Here is a 21557-nt window from a genome sequence, read left to right as displayed (position 1 = left end):
ATCTGGGTGTGGGCGCAGATATAGGTACAGGAGTGGGTGCAGATCTGGGAGCAGGTGTGGGTGCAGGCATGGGTCTAGGTGTGGGTGCACGTGGGGCTGCACCGAGGCCCCGGTGCTGCAGCCAGCGCTGGGCTCCGCAGTCCCAGGGTACGGGGCAGCAGCTCCGGCACATGCCGACTTCCACCAGCACGCTTAATTACCCCCTGCACTAATTAGCACCAAGGCAGCCTGGCTCCCGAGGAGGCCCTGGCCACCGGCGGGACCATGCTGGTGCCGGATGCTCAGGTGTCTCCCCGCAGAGCCCGGCTGCCTCGCCGGCCCCGGCAAGGGGGGGGTCCCGCTGCGGCCGTCCCGGCGTGGGATGGCCCAGCCGCCTCCATCCCTCCTCCGCCGCTCCCGCCCTGCCTGCGCGGCGGGGAGGAGCGGACGGCCGAGAGCCGCAGCCTCCCCGACCCGCTCGCCATGGTCCAGTGCCGCCGGCGGGGTCCCTGACCCCGGCCAAGGCGGAGGGGAGGGGAGGGGAGGGGGGGGGACCATCTCCATGCGGGGTCTGGCGGTGCTGGGGCTGGGGGTGCTGCTGGCCTGGGTGCCCCCGGCGCCCGCCGAGACCTACACGGCCATGCTGAGCATCCGGCAGGCGCTGGGTGCCGAGAGCCGCCTGCTCCAGCTCCTGCGCGTCTACCTGCAGGAGGAGAGCGACCGCCTGGGCGACCTGGCCAGGTAGGCACCGACCCCCCCGCCGAAATCCCACCCCGAGCAGGTTCGGGTGATGGGAACGGGGTGGAAGCGCTGCAGGGATGTGGGTGGCCACGTCCAGAGCGGGGAGGTGCTGCTAAAATCCCCGGTGCTGGTAGAAAGACAGCGGGAGGGACGGTGACCCAACGGGCTGGGCGGGCGTTTTGGAGAAGGAAGAGCACCCAGGGGTGAACGGAGAAGGTGGTCCGGATCGGCTGCTTTGGCCCGGATTTGGGTGAGGTTTGGAGGGCTTTGAGGTTCCCCCACCCACCCCCGGGGCCTTGCAGGTTTTACAACAAGGTGCAGGCGCTGCACCAGGAGCCCGCCACCTCGGTGGACAACCCCTTGCTGGCCTTCGGCCTCATCAAGCGCCTCCGCTCCGACTGGCTCAACGTTGTCTACAGCGAGGCGGCCAGCGAAAACACACACGGTATGGGGTCCATCTGTCCATACGTCCCCCTCCGCGGTCACCAAACGCCCCGGGGTGTCCCTGGAGACGTTGGGGCCAAGCGGCACCTTGCAAGAGGAGCACGTGGGTTGGGGAGGGACAAGCTGGGAAAGGGAGGAGGAGGAGGAGGAGGAGGAGGGGACGGGAAGGATGGGGCAAGGAAGTGTGGTCCAAGTGGACAACCCCATGGCTTCTTGGGCTCGTTGATGCCGCCCAGCGCCATCCTGCTCCCCGCAGAGCTCCAAGCGGGCTTCGAGGCGCTACGGCAGGAGCTGCCGGGGTCGGAGGACCTGGAAGGGGCGGCCCGGGCGCTCATGCGGCTGCAGGACGTCTACGCGCTGAGCGTCAAGGGCTTGGCCAAGGGCGTCTTCGAGCCGGCCGGCGCCCGCTCGCCCCTCTACCGTCCCGGCCAGCCCGTCGCCCTGTCCGCCGACGACTGCTTCCACGTGGGCAAGGTGAGGGCGAGCGCGGGGCTGGCGGCCGGGGGGCTGCAGCAGGGCTCGGGGAGACGCCGTGCAACCCGACGGAAGGACGAGGCGGATTTTTGTCGGCTGCGCGGAGGCAGGGAGGCCCCTCTGACTCAGCCCGCAGGCATCCGCCGGCCGGCGGCGACGGGGAAGAGCTGGCGGCCGGCACCCGAAGCGCGGGGGGTTTTTTTTCGTCTTCGCTTTGGGGAAGGCAAGAGCCAGGCCAGAGCTGCTAAGGCAGGACGGGCCGGCGCGAGCCCGCTCCCGACGCGGCCGGGGTGATGCTCTGCCCCGAGCGCGGTGCCGGCGCGACGGTTTCCGGTGGGGAAAGGTGGGAGAGGCTGCGGCGGGCTGCGGGCGAAGCCCGGCTCTGCGGCCGCCTCCTGCCCGGTGGGAAAAGCGGCTCGATAAATCCGTGGGAGCAGATTTGGGTGCGTTTGTAGAAAGGAGCTTTTCAGGGTAGAGTCGTCCCCCCACCGAGGTCATTGCGGAGCCAGGACTGAGTGTCCGGGGGACGGTCAGGATGGGAGAGGATGGGGCGGGGATGGGATGGGATGTGTTGGAGCAGGACAGGATGGGTGGGATAGGGACAGGATGGGATGGGTGGCAGGTGAAGCAGGGTTGGGGTAGGTGAGGAGGGGACGGGGTGGGATGGGATGGGATGGGGTGGGATGAGTGGCAGGCGGAGGAAGGTTGGGAGGGGAGGGGATGGGACAGGATAGGGTGGGATGGGTGGTGGGTGGGATAGAAGTGGAGGGGCAGGATGGGACAGGACAGGGTGGGGTGGGACAGAACAAGATGGGATAGGATGGGGCAGGATGGGGTGTGAGGGGTTGGGATGGGATGGGGTGAGGCAGGACTGGATGGGATGGGTGGGACAGGGACGAGATGGGACAGGATGGGATGGGTGGCAGGTGAAGCAGGGTTGGGGTAGGAGAGGAGGGGACAGGGTGGGATGGGATGGAACAGGAGGGGCTGGGGTGGGATGGGTGATGGGTGGAGGAGGGGAGGGGACAGGATAGCGTGGGATGGGTGGTGGGTGGGATAGAAGTGGAGGGGCAGGATGGGACAGGACAGGAGAGGGTCAGGTGGGATGGGACGGGACAGGACAGGGTCAGGTGGGATGGGACAGGACAGGACAGGGGCTGGGTTCGTCCTGCCGGCAGATCTGAGCGGCGCGGTGCCTCGCAGGTGGCCTACGACACAGGTGACTACTACCACTCCATCGCGTGGCTGGAGGAGGCCGTCGACCTCTTCCGCCTCTCCTACGGGAACTGGAACACGGAGGACCTGGCCAGCCTGGAGGACGCCCTGGACCACCTAGCCTTCTCCTACTTCATGGTAAGTCCATGACACCTCCACGGCTGGGCAATTCCTGCATGTCCCGCTCCGGCTGGAGCTCAGCTTCATTTTTCCGGGTCGTCCCCATTACCGTGGAGCTCAGTGGGGTGAAACCACGGTCTCAGCTCCAAGGCGAACATCGCCCCGGTGGGAGGACGTGCCCAAGCTCTCCATGTCTCCCCCTTGCAGGCGGGAAACATCTCGCATGCCTTGACACTCTCCAGGGAGTTTCTGCGCTACGGTACGTCATCCACGAGGGCGAATCCTCCTCCAAACCGGGGCTGCCCCGGGCTCGGTGCACTGGAAGGCGATGGTGGCACCCCATCGCCACGTCCCTAGGTGGCTGCTGTCTGGGGGCCGACACTGGTGCCCCCTCGTCCCCGGCAGAGCCCGGCAACCTCAGGGTGGCCAGGAACGTGGTGCAGTATGAGAAGCTGCTGGAGGAACGGGCGGCCCCGGAGCCGGCGCCGCCGCAACGCCCCAACGGCACCCGCCTGCAGACCCGCGACACCTACGAGGAGCTGTGCCGCGCGCCGCGCCACCCGCGGCGGCTGCCGAGCCTCCGCTGCGCCTACGAGACCAACGGCAGCCCCTACCTGCTCCTGCAGCCGGCCAAGAGGGAGACGGTCCGCCTGCGGCCCTACGTCGCCCTGTACCACGACTTCGTCAGCGACGCCGAGGCTGAGACCATCAAGGCGCTGGCGGGGCCCTGGGTGAGCGCTGCCCCCGACGGGGGGCGTCCCATAGCCACGTCCCACCGCGGCGGGGATGTCCCCTCTGGGCAGGGACCTACCCTAGCTCAGCGCCCTGCTACACCCAACACCTTGAAGGTTTTGGGGGAGAAACCAGGCACTTGTAGAGCCAAACCAAGCCTGGATTTGGGGTATCTAAGAACAGTGCATAATAAACCAGCAGCTCACCGGGATGGATGACTTTTGGTAACCCCCCCCCCCCCAGCTTGGACCCGATTTGAGGTCCTTGCTTGCTTTGGGTGGGGGGTCCCCAACGTTGGTGGAGCTCCTGAGCATCGCCGTCTGCCCGCAGCTGCAGCGCTCCGTGGTGGCCTCCGGCGAGAAGCAGCAAAAAGCCGAGTACCGGATCAGCAAGAGGTAGGAGACCCCCCCCCCCCGGCCCGTCGCCCGTGTCGCCGCTGCCACCGAAGACCCTGCTGACAGCGGTGGTGGCGCGGCCCGCAGCGCCTGGCTCAAGGACACGGCCCACCCGGCGGTGGCGGCGCTGGAGCGGCGCATCGCCGCCGTCACGGGCCTGGACGTGCGGGCGCCCTACGCCGAGTACCTGCAGGTGGTCAACTACGGGCTGGGTGGCCACTACGAGCCCCACTTCGACCACGCCACCGTAAGCGGTGGGCCGGGGCGCTGCTCGGGGTGGGCCTGGCACTGCCGGGAAAGGCAGCAGAGGGAAGGAGGGAGAAGGAAGGGCAGAGAGGAGAAGGAGGGAAGGAAGGAGGAAAGAGAGAGGAAGAGAGAAGAAAGAGGGAGAGGAGAAGGAGGAGGGAAGGCAGGAGGAAAGAGGAAGAGGGGAGGAAAGAGGAAGAGGGGAGGAAAGAGGAAGAGGGGAGGAAAGAGGAAGAGGGGAGGAAAGAGGAAGAGGGGAGGAAAGAGGAAGAGGGGAGGAAAGAGGAAGAGGGGAGGAAAGAGGAAGAGGGGAGGAAAGAGGAAGAGGGGAGGAAAGAGGAAGAGGGGAGGAAAGAGGAAGAGGGGAGGAAAGAGGAAGAGGGGAGGAAAGAGGAAGAGGGGAGGAAAGAGGAAGAGGGGAGGAAAGAGGAAGAGGGGAGGAAAGAGGAAGAGGGGAGGAAAGAGGAAGAGGGGAGGAAAGAGGAAGAGGGGAGGAAAGAGGAAGAGGGGAGGAAAGAGGAAGAGGGGAGGAAAGAGGAAGAGGGGAGGAAAGAGGAAGAGGGGAGGAAAGAGGAAGAGGGGAGGAAAGAGGAAGAGGGGAGGAAGAGAAAGAGGGGAGGAAGAGAAAGAGGGGAGGAAGAGAAAGAGGGGAGGAAGAGAAAGAGGGGAGGAAGAGAAAGAGGGGAGGAAGAGAAAGAGGGGAGGAAGAGAAAGAGGGGAGGAAGAGAAAGAGGGGAGGAAGAGAAAGAGGGGAGGAAGAGAAAGAGGGGAGGAAGAGAAAGAGGGGAGGAAGAGAAAGAGGGGAGGAAGAGAAAGAGGGGAGGAAGAGAAAGAGGGGAGGAAGAGAAAGAGGGGAGGAAGAGAAAGAGGGGAGGAAGAGAAAGAGGGGAGGAAGAGAAAGAGGGGAGGAAGAGAAAGAGGGGAGGAAGAGAAAGAGGGGAGGAAGAGAAAGAGGGGAGGAAGAGAAAGAGGGGAGGAAGAGAAAGAGGGGAGGAAGAGAAAGAGGGGAGGAAGAGAAAGAGGGGAGGAAGAGAAAGAGGGGAGGAAGAGAAAGAGGGGAGGAAGAGAAAGAGGGGAGGAAGAGGGCCCTCACGACAGTCATAGTTCACCCTATCTTATCCCTCAAAACCTTTTTTTGTGAAGAAAAAGGGTTTTTTCAACCAAGATGAAAAAGTCCAATTGGGTTAAAATTTCTCAGATTTTTCTTCATACGAGGAAAAAAAAAAAAAAGAGTGGAAAATGTCTCAGTTGGGCCCATTTTGGCTACAAAGCTTTGGTTTGCACAAAAAAAGGTGTTGAGGCTCAAGTTGCTGTCGTGCCCTGGGGCTTCCTGGGGGATTTGCCCACGGCCAGCTCGGCCTCCCATTGGCTGGGTCCTGCCGTGGCGTGACGCGCCGGGCCTGACCGGCTCCTCTCTCCGGGGCAGTCCAGGAAGAGCCCCCTTTACAGAATGAAGTCGGGCAACAGGATCGCCACGGTCATGATCTACGTGAGTGACCATGTTTCCAGGCTCTGTGGGGTAGCAAGGGCACGGTCATCAGTAGGGGTCAGAGTGAACGTGGTCTCCACGTGTTTGCAAGTGCATCGGCATCAGTAAGGGTCAGAGTGAACATGGTTTAAAGATGCAGGGGGCACTCTGAGAGATGGGGGGGGGAAGGGTGGGGGGTGTGCCTCAGTTTCCCCCGGATGCAGCAGCCACCCCCCCCCCCAAAAAGGGCAGGGGGATGAGCGAGGGCTCACGCTTTCGCTCGTTTTCCAGCTGAGCTCGGTGGAGGCAGGCGGCTCCACCGCCTTCATCTACGCCAACTTCAGCGTGCCCGTCGTCAAGGTGAGAGGGGGGACCCCAATGAGCCCCCAGCTCAGCTTTGGGGGTGCCCTACTCCAACCCCGGGGCTCCGGGCACAGTTTTGGGGCACCCAAGGCCGCGGGCTCAGTTTTCGGGGTGCCGCCGGCGGCGGCTCCGCAGAACGCGGCCCTGTTTTGGTGGAACCTGCGGAGGAACGGCGAGGGCGACGGGGACACCCTGCACGCCGCCTGCCCCGTCCTGGCCGGCGACAAGTGGGGTAAGGCGCCCGCCCGGCAGGGCCAAATGCCCGGTCACGGGAGACGCCGCCGCGGAGAAGCCGGGGTGGGATAAACCCGGCTCGCTCGGCCCACGCCGCTCTCGTCCCTTCCAGTGGCCAACAAGTGGATCCACGAGCACGGGCAGGAGTTTCGGCGGCCGTGCAGCCCCCATCCCGAGGACTGAGGCCGGCGTGGGGCTTCAACCGGGGCCGGAGCAAGAGCCAGGGAGGGCCACGGCACGGGGCTCTCGCAGTACCCGGAGCGGCGGCACGTGCCTCCAAATCTGCTGGAAATAAAGCCAAAAGAGACCAAAACAGAGTCTGGGAGAAATGCCTTCCTGCGGCGCCCGAAGGGCCGGCGGCTGAGACAGGCGCTCGCTGGCTCTGGGCCGGCCCCGCGGGGATGTGCCCTCGGACACAGCCCTGGCACCCTGCCGGAGTCTGGGTCGGCATCTGCAGGCAGGGCTGGGGTGGGGGTCTGCGTCCCCCAAACGTCCCACACCTCTGAGTCCAGCCTTAACTCAAAATTCGCTCTCAGTCCCTTTTGCTTCCTTCTCCCACTCATTAAAAAAAAAAAAGTCTCTCCATTAAAAGGATGAGCAGGGAGTTAGGGATAGGGCATTTCGGTGGTAATCAGTAGGCTTCAGAGTTAACCTAACACCCACTCTGAGCCAGAGCTTCGCGAAGCCAAGATATCTTCCTTGCTCAAAGATAAGAGCAGGTTCGTGGTATCGGCAGCACCCGCGCGAGCCGGCCGCGGCTCCGGCCCGACTGCGCAGCCTGGCGTACCGGAGCGTGCTTTACCCACTCCGCGGCCATTGATCCCGCATCTCGCCCTCCTGCACGCGCCACCAGGACGGGAACGAGTCGCCCCAGCAGGGCAGCGGGAGCAGGGGGATCCTGAGCCTCTGCCCCAGCAGGGCGCTAAAGGAGCCGCCGAAGCCTCCTCGCGTGTAAAACGGCCCGTAAAAAAAAATCTCAGCCCGGCCCACCCGAATTTCCCACTTCGCTCTTCAGAGGAGCGAGGTGACCCGTGTCCTCCTGGCCGTACAACGCGCGCGGTCCAACCCGCCGCTGGTTACTCGACAGCTGGTGCACCACGTTTCATCGCTTTCAGATGTTTTTGGCCACGCGGGAGCAATCAGGCCTAGAGCGGAGGGGGGAAAAAAAGCTCAAGTATTTCCTCCTCCTCCTCCTCGCCGCAGCGGAGCCCGGGAGGAACGCGAGGCTTCGACGCGGCCGGGTGCAAACGAGAAGCGTCGAGCGGTGGGGGGGAAAAAAACAGCCCTAAACGTCGGACCGAGGCCGCCTGCGTCCTCGGGGGGAAAACCTCGGAGCCGAAACCCTAAGCGCCGCTCGCGGCACGGATTGGGCGACGGCGGCTGGCGAGCCGAGCATCGGGCTCGGAGCCGAGCGTCGCGACGTGCTCACTTTACTCCGAAACGGGAGCCTCGGGCCGGTTGGAAAGTGTTTTTTTTTGACCTTACCTGAAGATCTAGGTTTTTCCAGGAGCGTTAAAAGCACGCCTGCCGATCCCTCTCCCCGGCCTTCCCGCGCCCGCAAGAGCGCGAAGGAGAGAAAACGTCAGTGCTGACGACTAGAGACCCTCGACGGCAGGACCCGCCACAAAAGCAACAGCTCTGAGAGCTCCCCGACCACGAGTTCGGTTTCGACGTCAACCTGCCGTCAGGCAGGAGCAACCCGACCATCGCCAGCACGGATTCGGGCCGGAGGGGGATTTTCCCCGCTCCGTCGGCGCGGCCGAGCAACGCAGCTCTGCCTTTCAGAGGTCATTCCAGCATCGCCCTGCAAATCACAAACCGGCAGAAAGCGGGGCCGGAACGGACTTTTTTGGGGTCAGCCAGCCCGTTCCCCTGCTGCCGGACAAAAAACAACTAACCCACCGTGTTGGCCCTGAACACCCACTGCTGTAGTCTGGGCGAGGAACCCGGACCGGGGGGCAGCTCGCAGCCTCCTGCACCGCTGCTCTTCGCTGCCGGCACTTGCCATTCTCTACTGCACGGCTCGGGTTTTTTTTTGCTTTTTTTTAAAAGGGCGTCTCAGTTGCACAAAAACTGACTTCCACTTACAGCAAGCATCAGTATTTTTAATCGGCTTTGGTACAATCTCCCACCCACTTCAGTTTCGAAGGCGTCTCGCAAGGCCAGGCTGAGTGGAGGAAAAAAAAAGACAAGACAAAAAGACAAGGCTCAAAGGAAAAGCAAGCTCACGTAGCGATGCGATTCGGCAACCGTTTCAGCGGCAAGTGACAGCAATTGGGCTTCCAGCGGCACATAGAGCCCCAGTAAACAACAGTGTTTTCAAAAGGCCAGCACAGAGTATCTGCCGTTCACGCTTAAGCATGTGCAAAGACATTCCTACGAGCTCTGCGTTCACAGCATCTGTGTTCACAGCAAAACCACACGTCTGCAATACAGGAAAACAGCTTTTTTTTCAAACAATCCCAACGCTCCTGGAAACTACAAGCCACCCAGACTTTTGTCTGATACACGTAACCTGGGAGCCGGCCAAACTGAGCCTGGGTCTGATTTTAAAAAATTTAAGGAGTCAGCCCTTACGCAAACCAGCCTCCCAAACTGCATCTTCTGCTCCTGCCAAGCCTTGGGATTTTCCATTGTGAAAGTTTCCACTGATCCTCAATCCAACAACTGCAACAAAGGCAAGAGAGATTTCTAAATAACCAAGAGCTCCAATGTAAAAAACAGCATCCTTTTAATTCAGATATCCTCTTCCTGTATCTCCGCTTTTACCTAGAAACAGCAAAAAGCTGAAGGCTGTGGAAAAAAAACACGGTGACAAATTGAGAATTGCCGGGGGGGGGGATTTTCTGGATTTCCCCACTTTCAAAGGAATCAAAAAGAACATTTCTTCTCTCTGCAGTTGCTTTCACCATGGTCTGTGCTATCCCTCACCTAAATACAGTTTATCTCTGCCTGTGGCTCCTTCCTCCCTGAAAGGGGAGGAGGAATTGCAGCAGGAACGTTAGTGTTTTTCAGGCAAAAGTAGACTCTCCAAAAACGTATGCAATCCCGCGAAACAGAAAGGGATTCTCACCCTACCCTGCAGTCAGGCTTTTGAAGCTAGCACTATGCGAGTCCCCAACTGGATACATCCGTTCCGTGCAAGTCAGGGCTGAGAGCTCGGCACGGAGCAACGCCACATTAGAGAGGCTGGGAAATACTTATTCTTTCACTCATTTCTCAAACGTTAACAGTAATTTGGGGGGGGCCTACAGTATTCAGAAACGAGTTGCTCCGTTTTCCAAACGGTACTTCCACAGAATACAAAGCGGTGGTTTTCTTCTGCTCTCCACGGAGTCTTTTCAAAGATCTCCAAAACTGTAAAAGCAAACGGAAAGGACAACGCGCTAGGCCCACGTGAGGAGTCAAACCTCATCAAGTCACTCCAAGCCAGACCCACCGAGTTACTCGAGCGCAGAGAGGAACGCGACTTCACTGAGATCATTCACGAGTCGGACAGTAGGCACATGCTTAAGTACCCGGTGAAATAAGACTCTGGAGACACGCTATGCTATTTTAGCTTCTAATGATTTAACCACAAGAGTAATCTGGAAAGGATCGAGAATCTTGCCAATCTTCAGCATACATCTGGACAAAGTCATACTTCTTATAAATTAAATATCAGAACTCGGCTACTTAAGACCATTTAATCAACCAGCAACTAAAACCGGGATGGATGTTATCGAGGTCACAGGAAACTAATACACAATAATTAACACGGTGACTTATGGAGAAAAGTGCCAGGAGCCAGAAATTGCTCTTTCAACACCTGAGTGCCAAGGGCTGAACTCTCTGGAATTAGGCTTTCTTGTTTCTAATTCAGGCATTTCCTGCCCCGATGTGTCAAGAAAGGGACACAGAGTAAGGCCACAGCTTGTTGCGTCCAGGGCTCACACGTGAACGAATCAGAAGAGAACAGCAGCTCTCTGTCGGGATAAAGCCCCGCGTTCAACTGGCCTTTACCAGCTCCTCACACCGCTCTCTTCCCCCACCTGCACCTCACAAATGCAAAGAATTCATTATGGCTCTTGGCACAGGACATATATACAGCCACCCACCGCAGCTCCGGAGATCAGGCCAGTAACAGACCTATGCTTCAGCAAAACAGCATTAAAAATACTGCTTTCATCATACAGCATGAGAGGGTTATGGATGCAAGGTTTAGGGAAAAAAAAAAAAAAGTTCAGAAGACCACCAGCAACACATTGAGGGAAAACAGCTCCAAAACACATCTGCTCTTATGCTCAAGAGTGATCTCTAGGAGAAGTAAAAGCCATCTGACAAACCACCTAAGGACAATTAACCCTGAAGAAAAGCTCTCTGTGTTAACTGCTCCTTTTACATGGAAACATGGAAGGCAGTCAGTAAAACGTCTAGGAAGTGTCAGTGAAAAGTCAAGGAAGTGTCAGTGAAAACAAGGTCTTTCCTCCAATACTGGGGAGGGGCAGCGTTACCCAGTAAGCAGCTGCCTACACCCCTATGCCACCGTTAACAGGACTGACTCCAAGCTCTTCCAATATTCTACGTGCTGCACATTTTTGCATCTTTTCATCCAAACGGTGCTAGTCTCTGCTCAGTTGAGTGTAGCAGCAAAAAGAAGGGAAGTATAAACACATCCCAGAGGCAGAGGACAGCCAAATAGGCAAACGGCCTGTAGATCACACTGTTACCACTGCTCTTGGGTCTTTCCCATGACCGCAGGCCAGAGTCGCCTGCCTGTTACATGTCTGCAGTAGATTGAGTTACTGAGGCTATGTTTCTCACTGAGAACCTGAAACATATGTAGAGAAAGCTACAAGACTCTCCGAAATGGAGCTCATGGTCCCCTCTCCCACCTTTTTGTTTCACACTCCTGTCAAAATTTGAACAGGAAAGTAGCATCTAGGTTCATCCCACAGCCTAACCCGTAAGGCTGGCCTTGGTGAGATGAACCCTGAGCTCCCAATGAAGCCAATTCCTCATCTGCTTTAGAGGAAATAAATATATATATATATATATAAAAAAAACAAACCTAAGGGGCATTTCAAAGACGATTAGACGATTCCATGGAGAAATCTTGAAGCCTTTGGATTTGCTGCAATGCCCTCTGTGGATGTGGACTGCCCACAGCCCCTTTGCAGTTGGGTTCAAGAAAGCCTGAGAATTCATGGAGATCGGTATGATCAACTATTCGGGATTTCAGGAGACCTTTCCTTGTGGCAGCAGAGAGGGGCCCACTTCCACAGGTCTGGAGAGCTTTGCATGCTCTTCAGTATAAGCTGCTTCCCAGCAAGGAAGTCCCTAACCATTTACACATCCTGGAGAACTAGTTCTAGGGGATGAATCTCACACCAACTTCTCATTGCTGCTGAACTGGAGAGATGAAAGGATATGGATACATCACAGTGGCCTCTGGTGCAGTTTATTTACAATGGGACTCAGTGCTGAAGAACACCAGGGTATTAACGAGAACACCAGGGTATTAACAAGCAGGAAACACACTAGGAGGGAAAAAGGAGAGAGGAAAAAAGGTCAGTCATTAAAATCCAAGTATTCCCTGCAAATATTTCGTTTTGCGGCACCCTAGAGTTAGTTGATTACCCAAAGTAAGCCCAGGCCAAAAAGAATCTGTCACGTAGGTTAAAATAAATATCAATGCATTCAACAATAACTTGTAAGATACGTAATTCTGAGAAGCACTAAAGCTTTTTATATCACTCTCTATGGCTTAAGGACACAATATGGCTAGCAAGCCACCTAACTTCCTCCAGGCCTCCTGTTTTAGAGCTGCTATTGTGGTTGTATGTTGCTACAACCACAACAGCAGAAGCAACAGGCTAGTGTCTTTAAAGACTCACAGCAATACCATAGGTTGCCAAATACCTGTTAGGGATTCACAATTACAATGCTGTGTAGTCCTTTGGTCTTCTCCCTCCCTCAGCATTTACACATCAACCTACCCTATATTCTTTCATCGGATTTAAAATATGCACTCCTGACAGCCCTACATTTATACTGTTTCATCCCCAAGGGCACAGGATAAAGGGGAAAAAAGAGAAAGAGCTCACTCAGCAATACCCCCTTCTAGTACTGCCAGCCTTACAGTATTGCACGTTTTGGGGTTTACAACTTCTGTCAAAGGAACTCTTAAGTAAAAGTAGTGAGATTTTTCAGGAGTGCTGAAGAAACATGCTTGGCTTATTCTACCATGCATCTGAAAGATGACTCTAAAATAGATCAGTACCTTCTATGGGCATTCTTTAAGCATTGGTTTAGTTACTGCTTTTATGGTACCGCAACTAAGACTTTAGGAGCTTTTTCAGTCAACCTTATAACGCTGTCACGCACAACCTACTCTCATTGCTGTATGGCTGACTGCAGAGGCCTGGCTTCTGTAGTTCATTCTGATAAGAAAACACATGAGGTAAGTATAAAGTCTGCAAGATGAAGCACACAGCTTTACCTATGTAACCTCATCAGTATTTCTTGGCCAAAGAAATGTGGTGCAAAGTTGCTTCCAAAATACAGGGTCTTGATTATTTCAGTAAAACACTATTCAAACTAAGTAACATCAAGCTTGCAATTTTGCCTTCTGGGAGGGTATAAAGAAAGAAATCAGCTAGGTATGATCTGCTCCTCTCCTTCCTCCCAAGGAAGGCACTTTTATTAATGCAAGTTAATATGTGAAAAGTTTAGACAGAACACATGAATATCAAATACACTACGGGCTATGATTTAAAGCTGTTTGTTTACAGGCTGCTTCCAGCCTTACGCCAAAACTCCAAGCTACCTCCCACGTCGAGCGCCACAAATGCACACAGTAAGAGCAAGAACTGTCTCAAGGACTGCACAGTCCTAGCACCCGCAGAGGCTTACCACTGGAATCCACCGATGGGCTCTGTAAACCTGTGACGGATCAGGAACGTCGCAACAGCTTCAGCAACCTGAGGGAAGGGAAAATCGGTCAGAATTTAAAGGGACACGAAGGCAACAAGAAATCCAGTCAGCTAACAAAGGCTGCAGCAGTTCCAATGACAGTACCTCTCCTCAGGACCCCCATGCTGAGCCAAGTTTGTTCCTCTAAAACTAAAACCTCTATATGACAGCACCATACAGAAACTACGCACCCCCACCATTACTCTGACACTCACCACATAATCAAGAGCCGGCAAAACTTTTCACCATCTCTTGCAGTAATTCTTAAAATAATGCCTAAGTGTAGTAGGTAAAAAAAGGTCATGCTGAATCACTATGTAAGTTATTCTTATAAAGAATAACCTGAGACAGTAACCTGACAGTAATAATACCACTTTTATATTATAAAGAAAAATAATTTATTATAAGAGCTATGTTTAGATAAAAATCTCTATTTCCTACTGGTAAACCAAAGCACAGAAAGACTGTTTTACATTCATGGCAGTCAGTGCAGAACAAGCTTTAAAACTAGGTGTTTCCAACCACAGGCTCCACTGGCTATACCGCATTTCTGCTTCTATCTAGACACTAAGTTCAGCAATACACAAAACCAGCACCGCTCTGTCTGTAAACTGCTTCAGTCACATTTGTTTCATATTTGGAAAATGTGAGCCACCCAACTCAGCAAAACACAGAGCAGCTCCAAAAGCTGCAGCTTAGCACTAGAGGGAGTGGAAAACTTGAAGAGAGAAGGCAGGGACAATAAATCAGTCCACTCTCCATCTGATAACAGTTAGTTGCATCACCACCAGCCTGCCAGTTAAATCTATAACGTAGCCAAGCCCAATGTCTCAAGCTACACAGGCATGTTGCATCTTAGCCCCAGCTTGCAAGCTAGCTTAAAGAATGTGATTTAATTAAAGTTGTTTTGTGATTAGCCAGTTACGATATCGCCAAAAAGGTCCTCGACGTATAATCTCAGCTTCATAGTAAGTGACAGAACTCTTAAGCATTTAAGCTGTGAAAACCATGACCTCTCTAGCCTCACCCTTGCAGTGCATCTCACCTTGTCTGGAGCATCTTCATGGACTGCGTGGCCACACTGCGGGAGGACTTGCATCTGAAACTTCCCTGCAGATCAAGAGAGTCGTTGGAGCTTTTTTTTTTTTTTAAAGTGATTTTGATTTTTATCAGTAATGGTTTAGGCAGGCAATTCTTGTGAATATGGGAGACATCTATTCCAAGACTAAATGGTAGGACTAAAGACACTGGACCCTTAAAAGCACTCTGAATTTATGAATGCTTCTAAAAAGGATCTCATATTCTTTACAAACAAACCTCACTATATTCATCTGGGTGAACAGGGATCAGGGAAGGCACATGAGTTTCAGGCAAACTCTACAATACACATGGCAGACAGTTCCAAGAGAAAGAAAAAATTAGCTGCTTAATTCATCTTCCCCAGCTGTACTTACAGTAGGTCTCTGGGAGCTAAAACGAGGCAAAACTTTTTAGAGCTTCTTGTCAAAGGTGAGACTATCTTTCAGAGTTGCGACTGCTATCAGATCTACCTCAACATGATGCTTATCCTGCTACCCATGTTACTTTCCAGTCCTGATTGCTCTGGAAACTTATGAAGCTGGGACCAGAAGGAAAAATGCATCCATGGAGATGCTTAATCTTTATTTGATGCCTGCCAGAAATAACAGAAGACCAGATGGTTTTGGATGGTCCCAAGCGTTCTAGCTGGGAGCAACAGCAATTACATTAAAAAGGGAAAAACAGACTAGAAAGAAACGCTCACAGTCATCCTGATCCCCCAAGATAAGTGTGGCAGCCCCATCACTGGAAACTAGACGCTAGACTGAACAAAAACCATGGCAACAGCCCTGCACAAGTACTAATTAGACCTTTTCCTTCTCAACTTTTCCACCTTTTCTACAACCACAGACAGTCAGGGATCACTTTGGAACTGACTAAATTCTTTAATGCACATTTGTTTCAATACAGACTGCACCTGGTAAGAGACTATTCCAGCCATCTCACTTTCATGTACCCATGGCAACAAGCTATCATCCAAAAAGAGCATTACAGTAACGACATTAAATATTTACCTTGCATCTGTCCAATTGTTAGATCTTTATCCAGCCTGTCAACACCTACATTCAAATAAACAGAGGTATTGGTGAAAAGCCAGACAGAAAACGACTGCCTAAGCAGAACTTTACTAGAGATTTTGAAAAAGACATTTGGTGTGAAAAACGCATAAGAAATATCATCTTTGATACCCGCTAGGATTCTTTACTGCTGCATTTCAGGAGAATAAAGTGACAGGAAAGATCCTAGTCAAAAATGTAAAAAACACATCCTTCCCTGCAACTGAAAAGGGTATTTAGCTTGGTTAAGCTCTGCAGGTCCTGTCGGGGCACAAAAAGGGCCTATAACTGCCTATAGAACACCGATACTTGGACTTCTGGGAGATAAGTTCAAATATAGCCCACATCTGCAGGAAAAGATAATGGTAGTGGAGGCTGAAGGGCAGCTTGGATCTGCCCTGTTTGTTCAGCGTCATCTCAGTCATACAATAAAAGCACTTGTCCAACAGCAGCAATACAACAGTATGTCATTATGTGCTATTTTGATATTAGAAGCTCTGATCTAATTCCAGATCTGCATGGTAAATCAAAAGAACTGGCTTATCGTATGTCAAGAAACACAGAAAAGCCAGTATGGAAGAGACGGTCTGCTATTGTCACAGCAAAACATTAGCCACACGATGACCCTATTCTCTAACACACAAGCGGAACACCACCGAAGCAAAGTGCCGTTGAACTTAAACAAAACTGGAAGAGACACCTACCAGCTAAAAGCAACAGCTTTGGAGTCGGACAGCTTAGGAAGAGGTTAGATAAACCCCTGAACCAGCCATCCCAGTACTTTTCTGTTTTCGCCAATTCAATTCGCCACGTGTACAGGTGCTCCTTCTTTGTCTGTGGGAAGGAGAAAGAGCTCTGCATTAGTGATCAGTAAAACAGCTCAAGCAAAACGAACTCACAGTGCCACTTGGAAGTGTATGTAAAAAAAAATACTGGCTCCCTCTGGTGGATTACACTCCCAGTGGACAATTCTTCTTGTTCCTAAATTTCTCTCCACATCACAGCCAAGCACAGAGAGCAAGAAAGGCAGCAGCCACCTACAACAGCCCTGCAGTTGTCAAGGCTCTCGATTTGCCTTCTTTTACTAGCACAGATAGCTCATGCATAGTCAAAAATATTCAGACCTGGCTCTCCGCAAGGCCTGGATGACATGGAAACACAAGGTGCCAACTTGGCCACAACTGTTTTCCTTGAGGATTTCAGACTCCTAGGCTGCAACTGGCTGTACGACCTCCTGAATGCTAATGAGTCTTTGTAATGAGCAAAAATACCACCAAGGCTCAGAAAAGAGCATTCTTCGTTCAGGAAAGAAGCCCCATTTCAGGCCATGGGCACTAAATCCATAAACATCTGAGAAAAGAAGACTAAACACACATGCTAACGCTCACTTTAAATTGATAATTCAAGATGGAATCAGTAGCGCAAGACCAAGAAGAAAATAATAGCCCCAGTATAAATTTTTAGGTCACTGGAGTTGCTCTCATTTATACTGGTATGATTTGGATAACTGCTAGCTACTTTTCTTGTAGGGGAGCTCCATGTAAAGACACAAACAAATTGAAAACACAGCAAGAAATTCCCTACCTCTGTGTCGTCTTCTTTCTTTCTTTTGTTGACAGAGCCTCCGCCTTCATCATCTTCCTCCTCCTCCTCTTCCTCTTCAATAATGCCCTCCACTATGGCTTTAGGACATTCAGGACTGGCAGCCCCTTCACACCTGTGAAAATAAAACTAGAAACTGATTCCTTCCAAAACAAAAAAAAAAAAAAAAGAGCATGTTTTAACCTCAAGCAGTCAGCAATTTCTCAGGCACTCGCTGAGAAAAATCCCCCCCTCGCAAGTGTAAAAGCGGCTGTGGATCAAAGATACAGATGGGAATAGCCACAGGACTGAGTGCCAGGAAACATATCCCAGTGCAAATGTGAATGCAAATAGCTACTTAAAGGAAGAGGAGGCGGCCAAACAAGGAACAACTTCTCTTTATGGAGCATGAGAGACATTTGTAAAGGCTTCAGATGTGTCAAGGATGACAATGGCACAGACACGTCACTTTGATCCCCCCACACACCCACCTTGGACCACTCCTAAAATGCAACAGACAACTAAACAGTTCCTGATAAGAAGTGAAAGACACTATAACCAGAAGGGGCTAACATTTCTGAAGCAGCCTCCGACTAATATCTATTTCCTTAACGTATACAAAAAGGCAGCCAAAACAAGGTATACGCAACCAGTGATAGTTAACTTTTTAAAATACGGCTCTTGCTGGAGTCCTCTGCCCCAGTGAAATTTTGGCCAGGTTTTCTCAGAGTGCCATGACTATGCTTCAGTGCTGCTGTGGCTATCAACTGTGATCAAACGACAGGACGCTTGTATTTGCTAGAAGAAACGTTCACTTTCAAGCGCATGTATGTTCTGTCACATGGGTATCGTAAAACATATAAGAGGATTTGAAGAAGAGTTTACAGAAAAAACAACTTACTGTTTGACTTGACCGACCATAGAAACTCTAGCAGATTCAAGATTTCTTATTTGTCCACTTTTTACACTAGAAAAACATTTGAAGAAAGGCAGAAATAGTTACAAGACGGAAGTCGAACAGGTACATTTGTAAGTAACTAGCAGACCCAGAAATAAGAACAAAAGCCCTTTGCAGTTCACAATTTCCCCAAACCATCTGTACTCTGAATATAGATATCTGGCTCATGCTACATGCTGACTTATTTGAATCCTCCAAGTCACTGTGACCTGTGTATTTCATTACCGGGGAGAAGTGCTGACAGGGAAAAAGCGAAATAGGGTTATACCCACTTCACTGTGGAGGCAGGAAGAGATGAGAAATTATGTTGGCATTCAGCAACAGAACCAGGCTTTCTGCTCTCCAAACTACAAACCTAACCATAAAGTCTTCTCTTTACAAACTCCTCTGCTGAAGATGTAAGTAATTCTTCCTGCAAGGGAATTAACATGCCTCACTTCTTACAGATTGGAACGTCTCGGGGTTCTTTTCTAAGAGATGGGACATTTTTACAAGGAAGTTGCAGTTCATACCAGCAAAGCTTTCTCTTATTTGAAGCTCTCGGAGGATCTTTCTCTGTTACCTAGCCAACTCTCCCAGCAAATGAATTATCTTTGAGACCTCTCTCTCCTTGTCAAATCAGCCAAGGAATTGGTTGGTGATAGTTAGACAAGTGAGCGAGGAGAGAGCAGACAAATCATAAAAAACCTTGTTTCTTTTGGGAGTCAGGCTAAAAAGGTAAGTGATTTTAGAGAGTACCTAAGCCCATACAATACCTCCACTCAATTGCATTCTCAAGTGACTTGAACGTTTTGGGACGACTCCTTAAGAAGTTCTGCATGCTGTTCAATGCATCCATGGCTGTACCTAAAAACAAATATTTTCTGTTAAGAGGAGGGAACTGGCATTGGTTTGACAACAGAGCAAAACTCTCTCTGCTCAGGGATTTTGGGACAATCAGAAAAAGATCAACATGGAAGATAACCATACACACTTACCTTCCACTACATCTATCATGCACAGACCCAGTATACTTGGCACCAAATTTGCTGCCGCTGTGTGCACTGCAATGGCACCACCCATGCTGTGCCCAATCAGCATGATAGGGGGAGGGAGGTCCCCATACAGAGCTTCAACCACGTTTCCAACGTCTCTGCCAAATTGAGATAAATACACAGTTGACATTTGTACCCTGATATATTCCTGAGGCAGATCTGCAAAACGGGAGGAGAAAAATACAGATCCAACACAGATGTCCTGCTCCAAATTGTCTGCTCACTCCCGCCCAATGCTAGATGACCCCACCCCGTACATAAGCCTTCGGGGTCTTCTCCATCTGTTCATTTAACCCATAGGTAATTGCAATAAGTGTATTCTCTTATCACTGTCTAGCTTCCCTTAGGTACCAATACTGCAAATCACTCAACTGAACAAACATGTAAGTTCCCTTTCTATTAACACAAAGCGCTCATTAACAAAAAAAAAACAAAAAGAGAACATTTTACGTTGACATTAGTTGCTGGGAGAGTTAAAAAAAAGGTGAGAGAACTGTCAAGTCCTCTTGGATGGAAGCGTAGATTAAGGAATTAGCAGTTCTGAAAGGAGAAATCTTTTGCAATTAAAGAGAGAAAATAACCAAGGCCTACTGACCAAGACAGAGATAAATAACGTCAAATACAAATAAAAAGATTCAGGCTCTCTCTGAAGCGTAGCTACTACAGGGCAAGGAGCAATTTCCCTGGCTTTTCCATAAGGCACCTACCTCCAGGTCCTTATACTCAAGCGGTCACTGCACTATGTGAATGCTGGCTCACACAACTTAAAAAAAAACAAAAACAAAAACAAAACAAAAAACACACAGCAACAGCAGAGCTAAGACCTGAATTCTACTGAGGACCACAATAGTTTGGGAGACTCAAAGACATCAAAACTGGCTTTCCTGACAAAAAACTCAGAGGAGCTGGAGACCTGAGCAGTACTGCACCTAATACATGGAAAAGAAGTCAAAAGGAAGGTTGACTAGCTTGTTTGCTCTGTCAAAGAGAAAATTACTTGAAGATTTAATACCATCTGAAAAATAGCTATAATTTAACGCTCCAATTTAAAAGCTGATTAGGAATAACTTTCAAGCTCATTGCTAAGAGGACAAAAATGTTTAAAACAAAAGGCAACTTGTTTTCACCCATGTTAGTGCTGCTCCAGATCTTAAAAAAACCCTAATTATTTCATACGGCATCTCCTCAGGACAATAACACATCAGGAGCTGACAAGCTGTAAGCAGCAGCAATAAGGTAAACAACAGAAGTCAGAATACATTTCACACATGGCCTCCCCACAACAAACCAAGTGGATTTGTTCATATGAAGGGTACAAAGTCCTTCACGACTTAATTGTTCATAGGAAAGAGTCTTTTTGTGCTAAATGAGGACATAATCTAACGGGTTCAGTAGTACATATTTGTTTTTCTTACAGCTTGTCAAGAGGGGGATTTGCATCCCAAAGTAGGTCATTAGGGACTAAAAAAGCAGCTCCCTCCATGCCTGAAAGTCTCAGTCTTGACCCATGCTTTGAGGATGCCTCCAGTTCAAGGTGGGCGTGCTCTCCATGTTCACTCAAGGAGCAGAGGAAGAGTCAAAGCGGTGATTTCAAGTTAAAACGCCCAAGTCAGTTATGCCTGAAGAAATCTTTCCCCTTCTATTAGGAAGCCTCTAGCAAGAGTTTTAGAGTGTTGCTGGTTTAAAGTGCTCACTGCAAGGTATCCACTAATCTTTAAACAGGGTTTAAACCTGAGGGCATCGACAGAACAAGTCCAGTTTGGAACCTGACCTGGCTGGTAGAGATATAATTTCAAGTAAGTTTCAAACCCTCCCAAAATGGAAGGAAAGCAAGGGACATATACCAGAAGCATGTGAAATGAAACTATCTCCTGTCTATCTTGCATATCTTCTAGTATTTCAGTCAAGAAAAGAAAACTAGTTCAGCCAAGAAAACAAGACAAAGATTTGTGAAAAAGTGAAATATTGAAGAGAAAGTATATTTCCTTACTTTGACATAGTTTCTGCAGACAGATCTTCAGGATTCCTAACTTTTGTTTCTCCTAAAAAAACAATAAAAAAGTTAAGTTCACATAAAGCTGAAAACCTTCAGACTCCTCAAGACTTACAGGAGGAACTGTACAAAGCACAGTCATTAAGGAAGAGCCTACTTCAGTTCACATGAATAATTAAGATATCCACAATTAATGGAAACGGCTGCTACTGTATCACATTATAACTTAGGGGCAAGAAACACTCCCCATGTCCATTCCATATTTGTAATGTATCTTAAATCCAAGGAACTTAAAACTAAGGAACACGCCGGTTTCTATGGTAGAGACTGCCTATAGACTATGAAAACATCAAGGAGGAGGTTGCTGCCAGTATGTAGGAAGGATCAAGCCCACTGCCTCACACAAAGGCACAGGGAGTCTCAGCTTCTCTGACGCGAGGTCAGATAGCTGTGGAGATCTAGAAGCCACTTTTCCATCCACGCTGTCGAAT

General features: G+C 51.1%; 2 protein-coding genes across 5 annotated transcripts in view; one reads left to right on the top strand and one right to left on the bottom strand.

Annotated features, from left to right (window-relative positions):
* Positions 1–153: 153 nt before the first annotated feature.
* On the top strand, positions 154–6720 carry P4HA3 (prolyl 4-hydroxylase subunit alpha 3). Its single transcript, XM_068930795.1, has 12 exons — positions 154–720; positions 1023–1165; positions 1421–1638; positions 2842–2991; positions 3181–3232; positions 3379–3704; positions 4036–4100; positions 4188–4347; positions 5773–5835; positions 6106–6174; positions 6313–6409; positions 6524–6720. The coding sequence occupies exons 1-12, from the start codon at positions 278–280 to the stop codon at positions 6592–6594; spliced, it is 1857 nt and encodes a 618-aa protein (XP_068786896.1). The 5' UTR covers positions 154–277; the 3' UTR covers positions 6595–6720.
* Positions 6721–8495: 1775 nt separating this feature from the next.
* Positions 8496–21557, bottom strand: part of PPME1 (protein phosphatase methylesterase 1) — a 37579-nt gene continuing 24517 nt past the window's right edge. For 2 of the 4 annotated variants that reach the window (XM_068930811.1, XM_068930810.1), the window contains exons 5-15: positions 21064–21115; positions 19017–19171; positions 18795–18885; positions 17983–18048; positions 17085–17217; positions 16205–16334; positions 15459–15503; positions 14411–14475; positions 13306–13373; positions 11462–11930; positions 8496–9078 (exon numbers count right to left, since the gene is read on the bottom strand). In XM_068930811.1, the coding sequence (XP_068786912.1) occupies positions 11912–11930; positions 13306–13373; positions 14411–14475; positions 15459–15503; positions 16205–16334; positions 17085–17217; positions 17983–18048; positions 18795–18885; positions 19017–19171; positions 21064–21115 (824 nt within the window). In that variant the 3' untranslated portion in view covers positions 8496–9078; positions 11462–11911. Of the gene's footprint in view, positions 9079–11461; positions 11931–12725; positions 12834–13305; positions 13374–14410; positions 14476–15458; positions 15504–16204; positions 16335–17084; positions 17218–17982; positions 18049–18794; positions 18886–19016; positions 19172–21063; positions 21116–21557 lie in introns of those variants that run through there. The other 2 variants (XM_068930812.1, XM_068930813.1) reach the window with 2 other exon arrangements.

The sequence above is a fragment of the Struthio camelus genome, chromosome 1 (assembly GCF_040807025.1).
Source record: "Struthio camelus isolate bStrCam1 chromosome 1, bStrCam1.hap1, whole genome shotgun sequence".
Lineage (NCBI taxonomy): Eukaryota > Metazoa > Chordata > Aves > Struthioniformes > Struthionidae > Struthio > Struthio camelus.
The sequence above is the reverse complement of the archived record's forward strand: the minus strand, read 5'-3'. Positions and strand labels throughout refer to the sequence as shown.

What these genes read in the sequence shown, in the direction of transcription:
- P4HA3 (XM_068930795.1), top strand. Translation starts at nt 278, where the DNA reads ATGCTCAGGTGTCTCCCCGCAGAGCCCGGCTGCCTCGCCGGCCCCGGC. An exon ending in GGCCAGCGAAAACACACACG is followed by an intron (nt 1,166 to 1,420) that starts GTATGGGGTCCA and finishes TGCTCCCCGCAG; the next exon opens with AGCTCCAAGCGGGCTTCGAG. An exon ending in CAGGGAGTTTCTGCGCTACG is followed by an intron (nt 3,233 to 3,378) that starts GTACGTCATCCA and finishes CGTCCCCGGCAG; the next exon opens with AGCCCGGCAACCTCAGGGTG.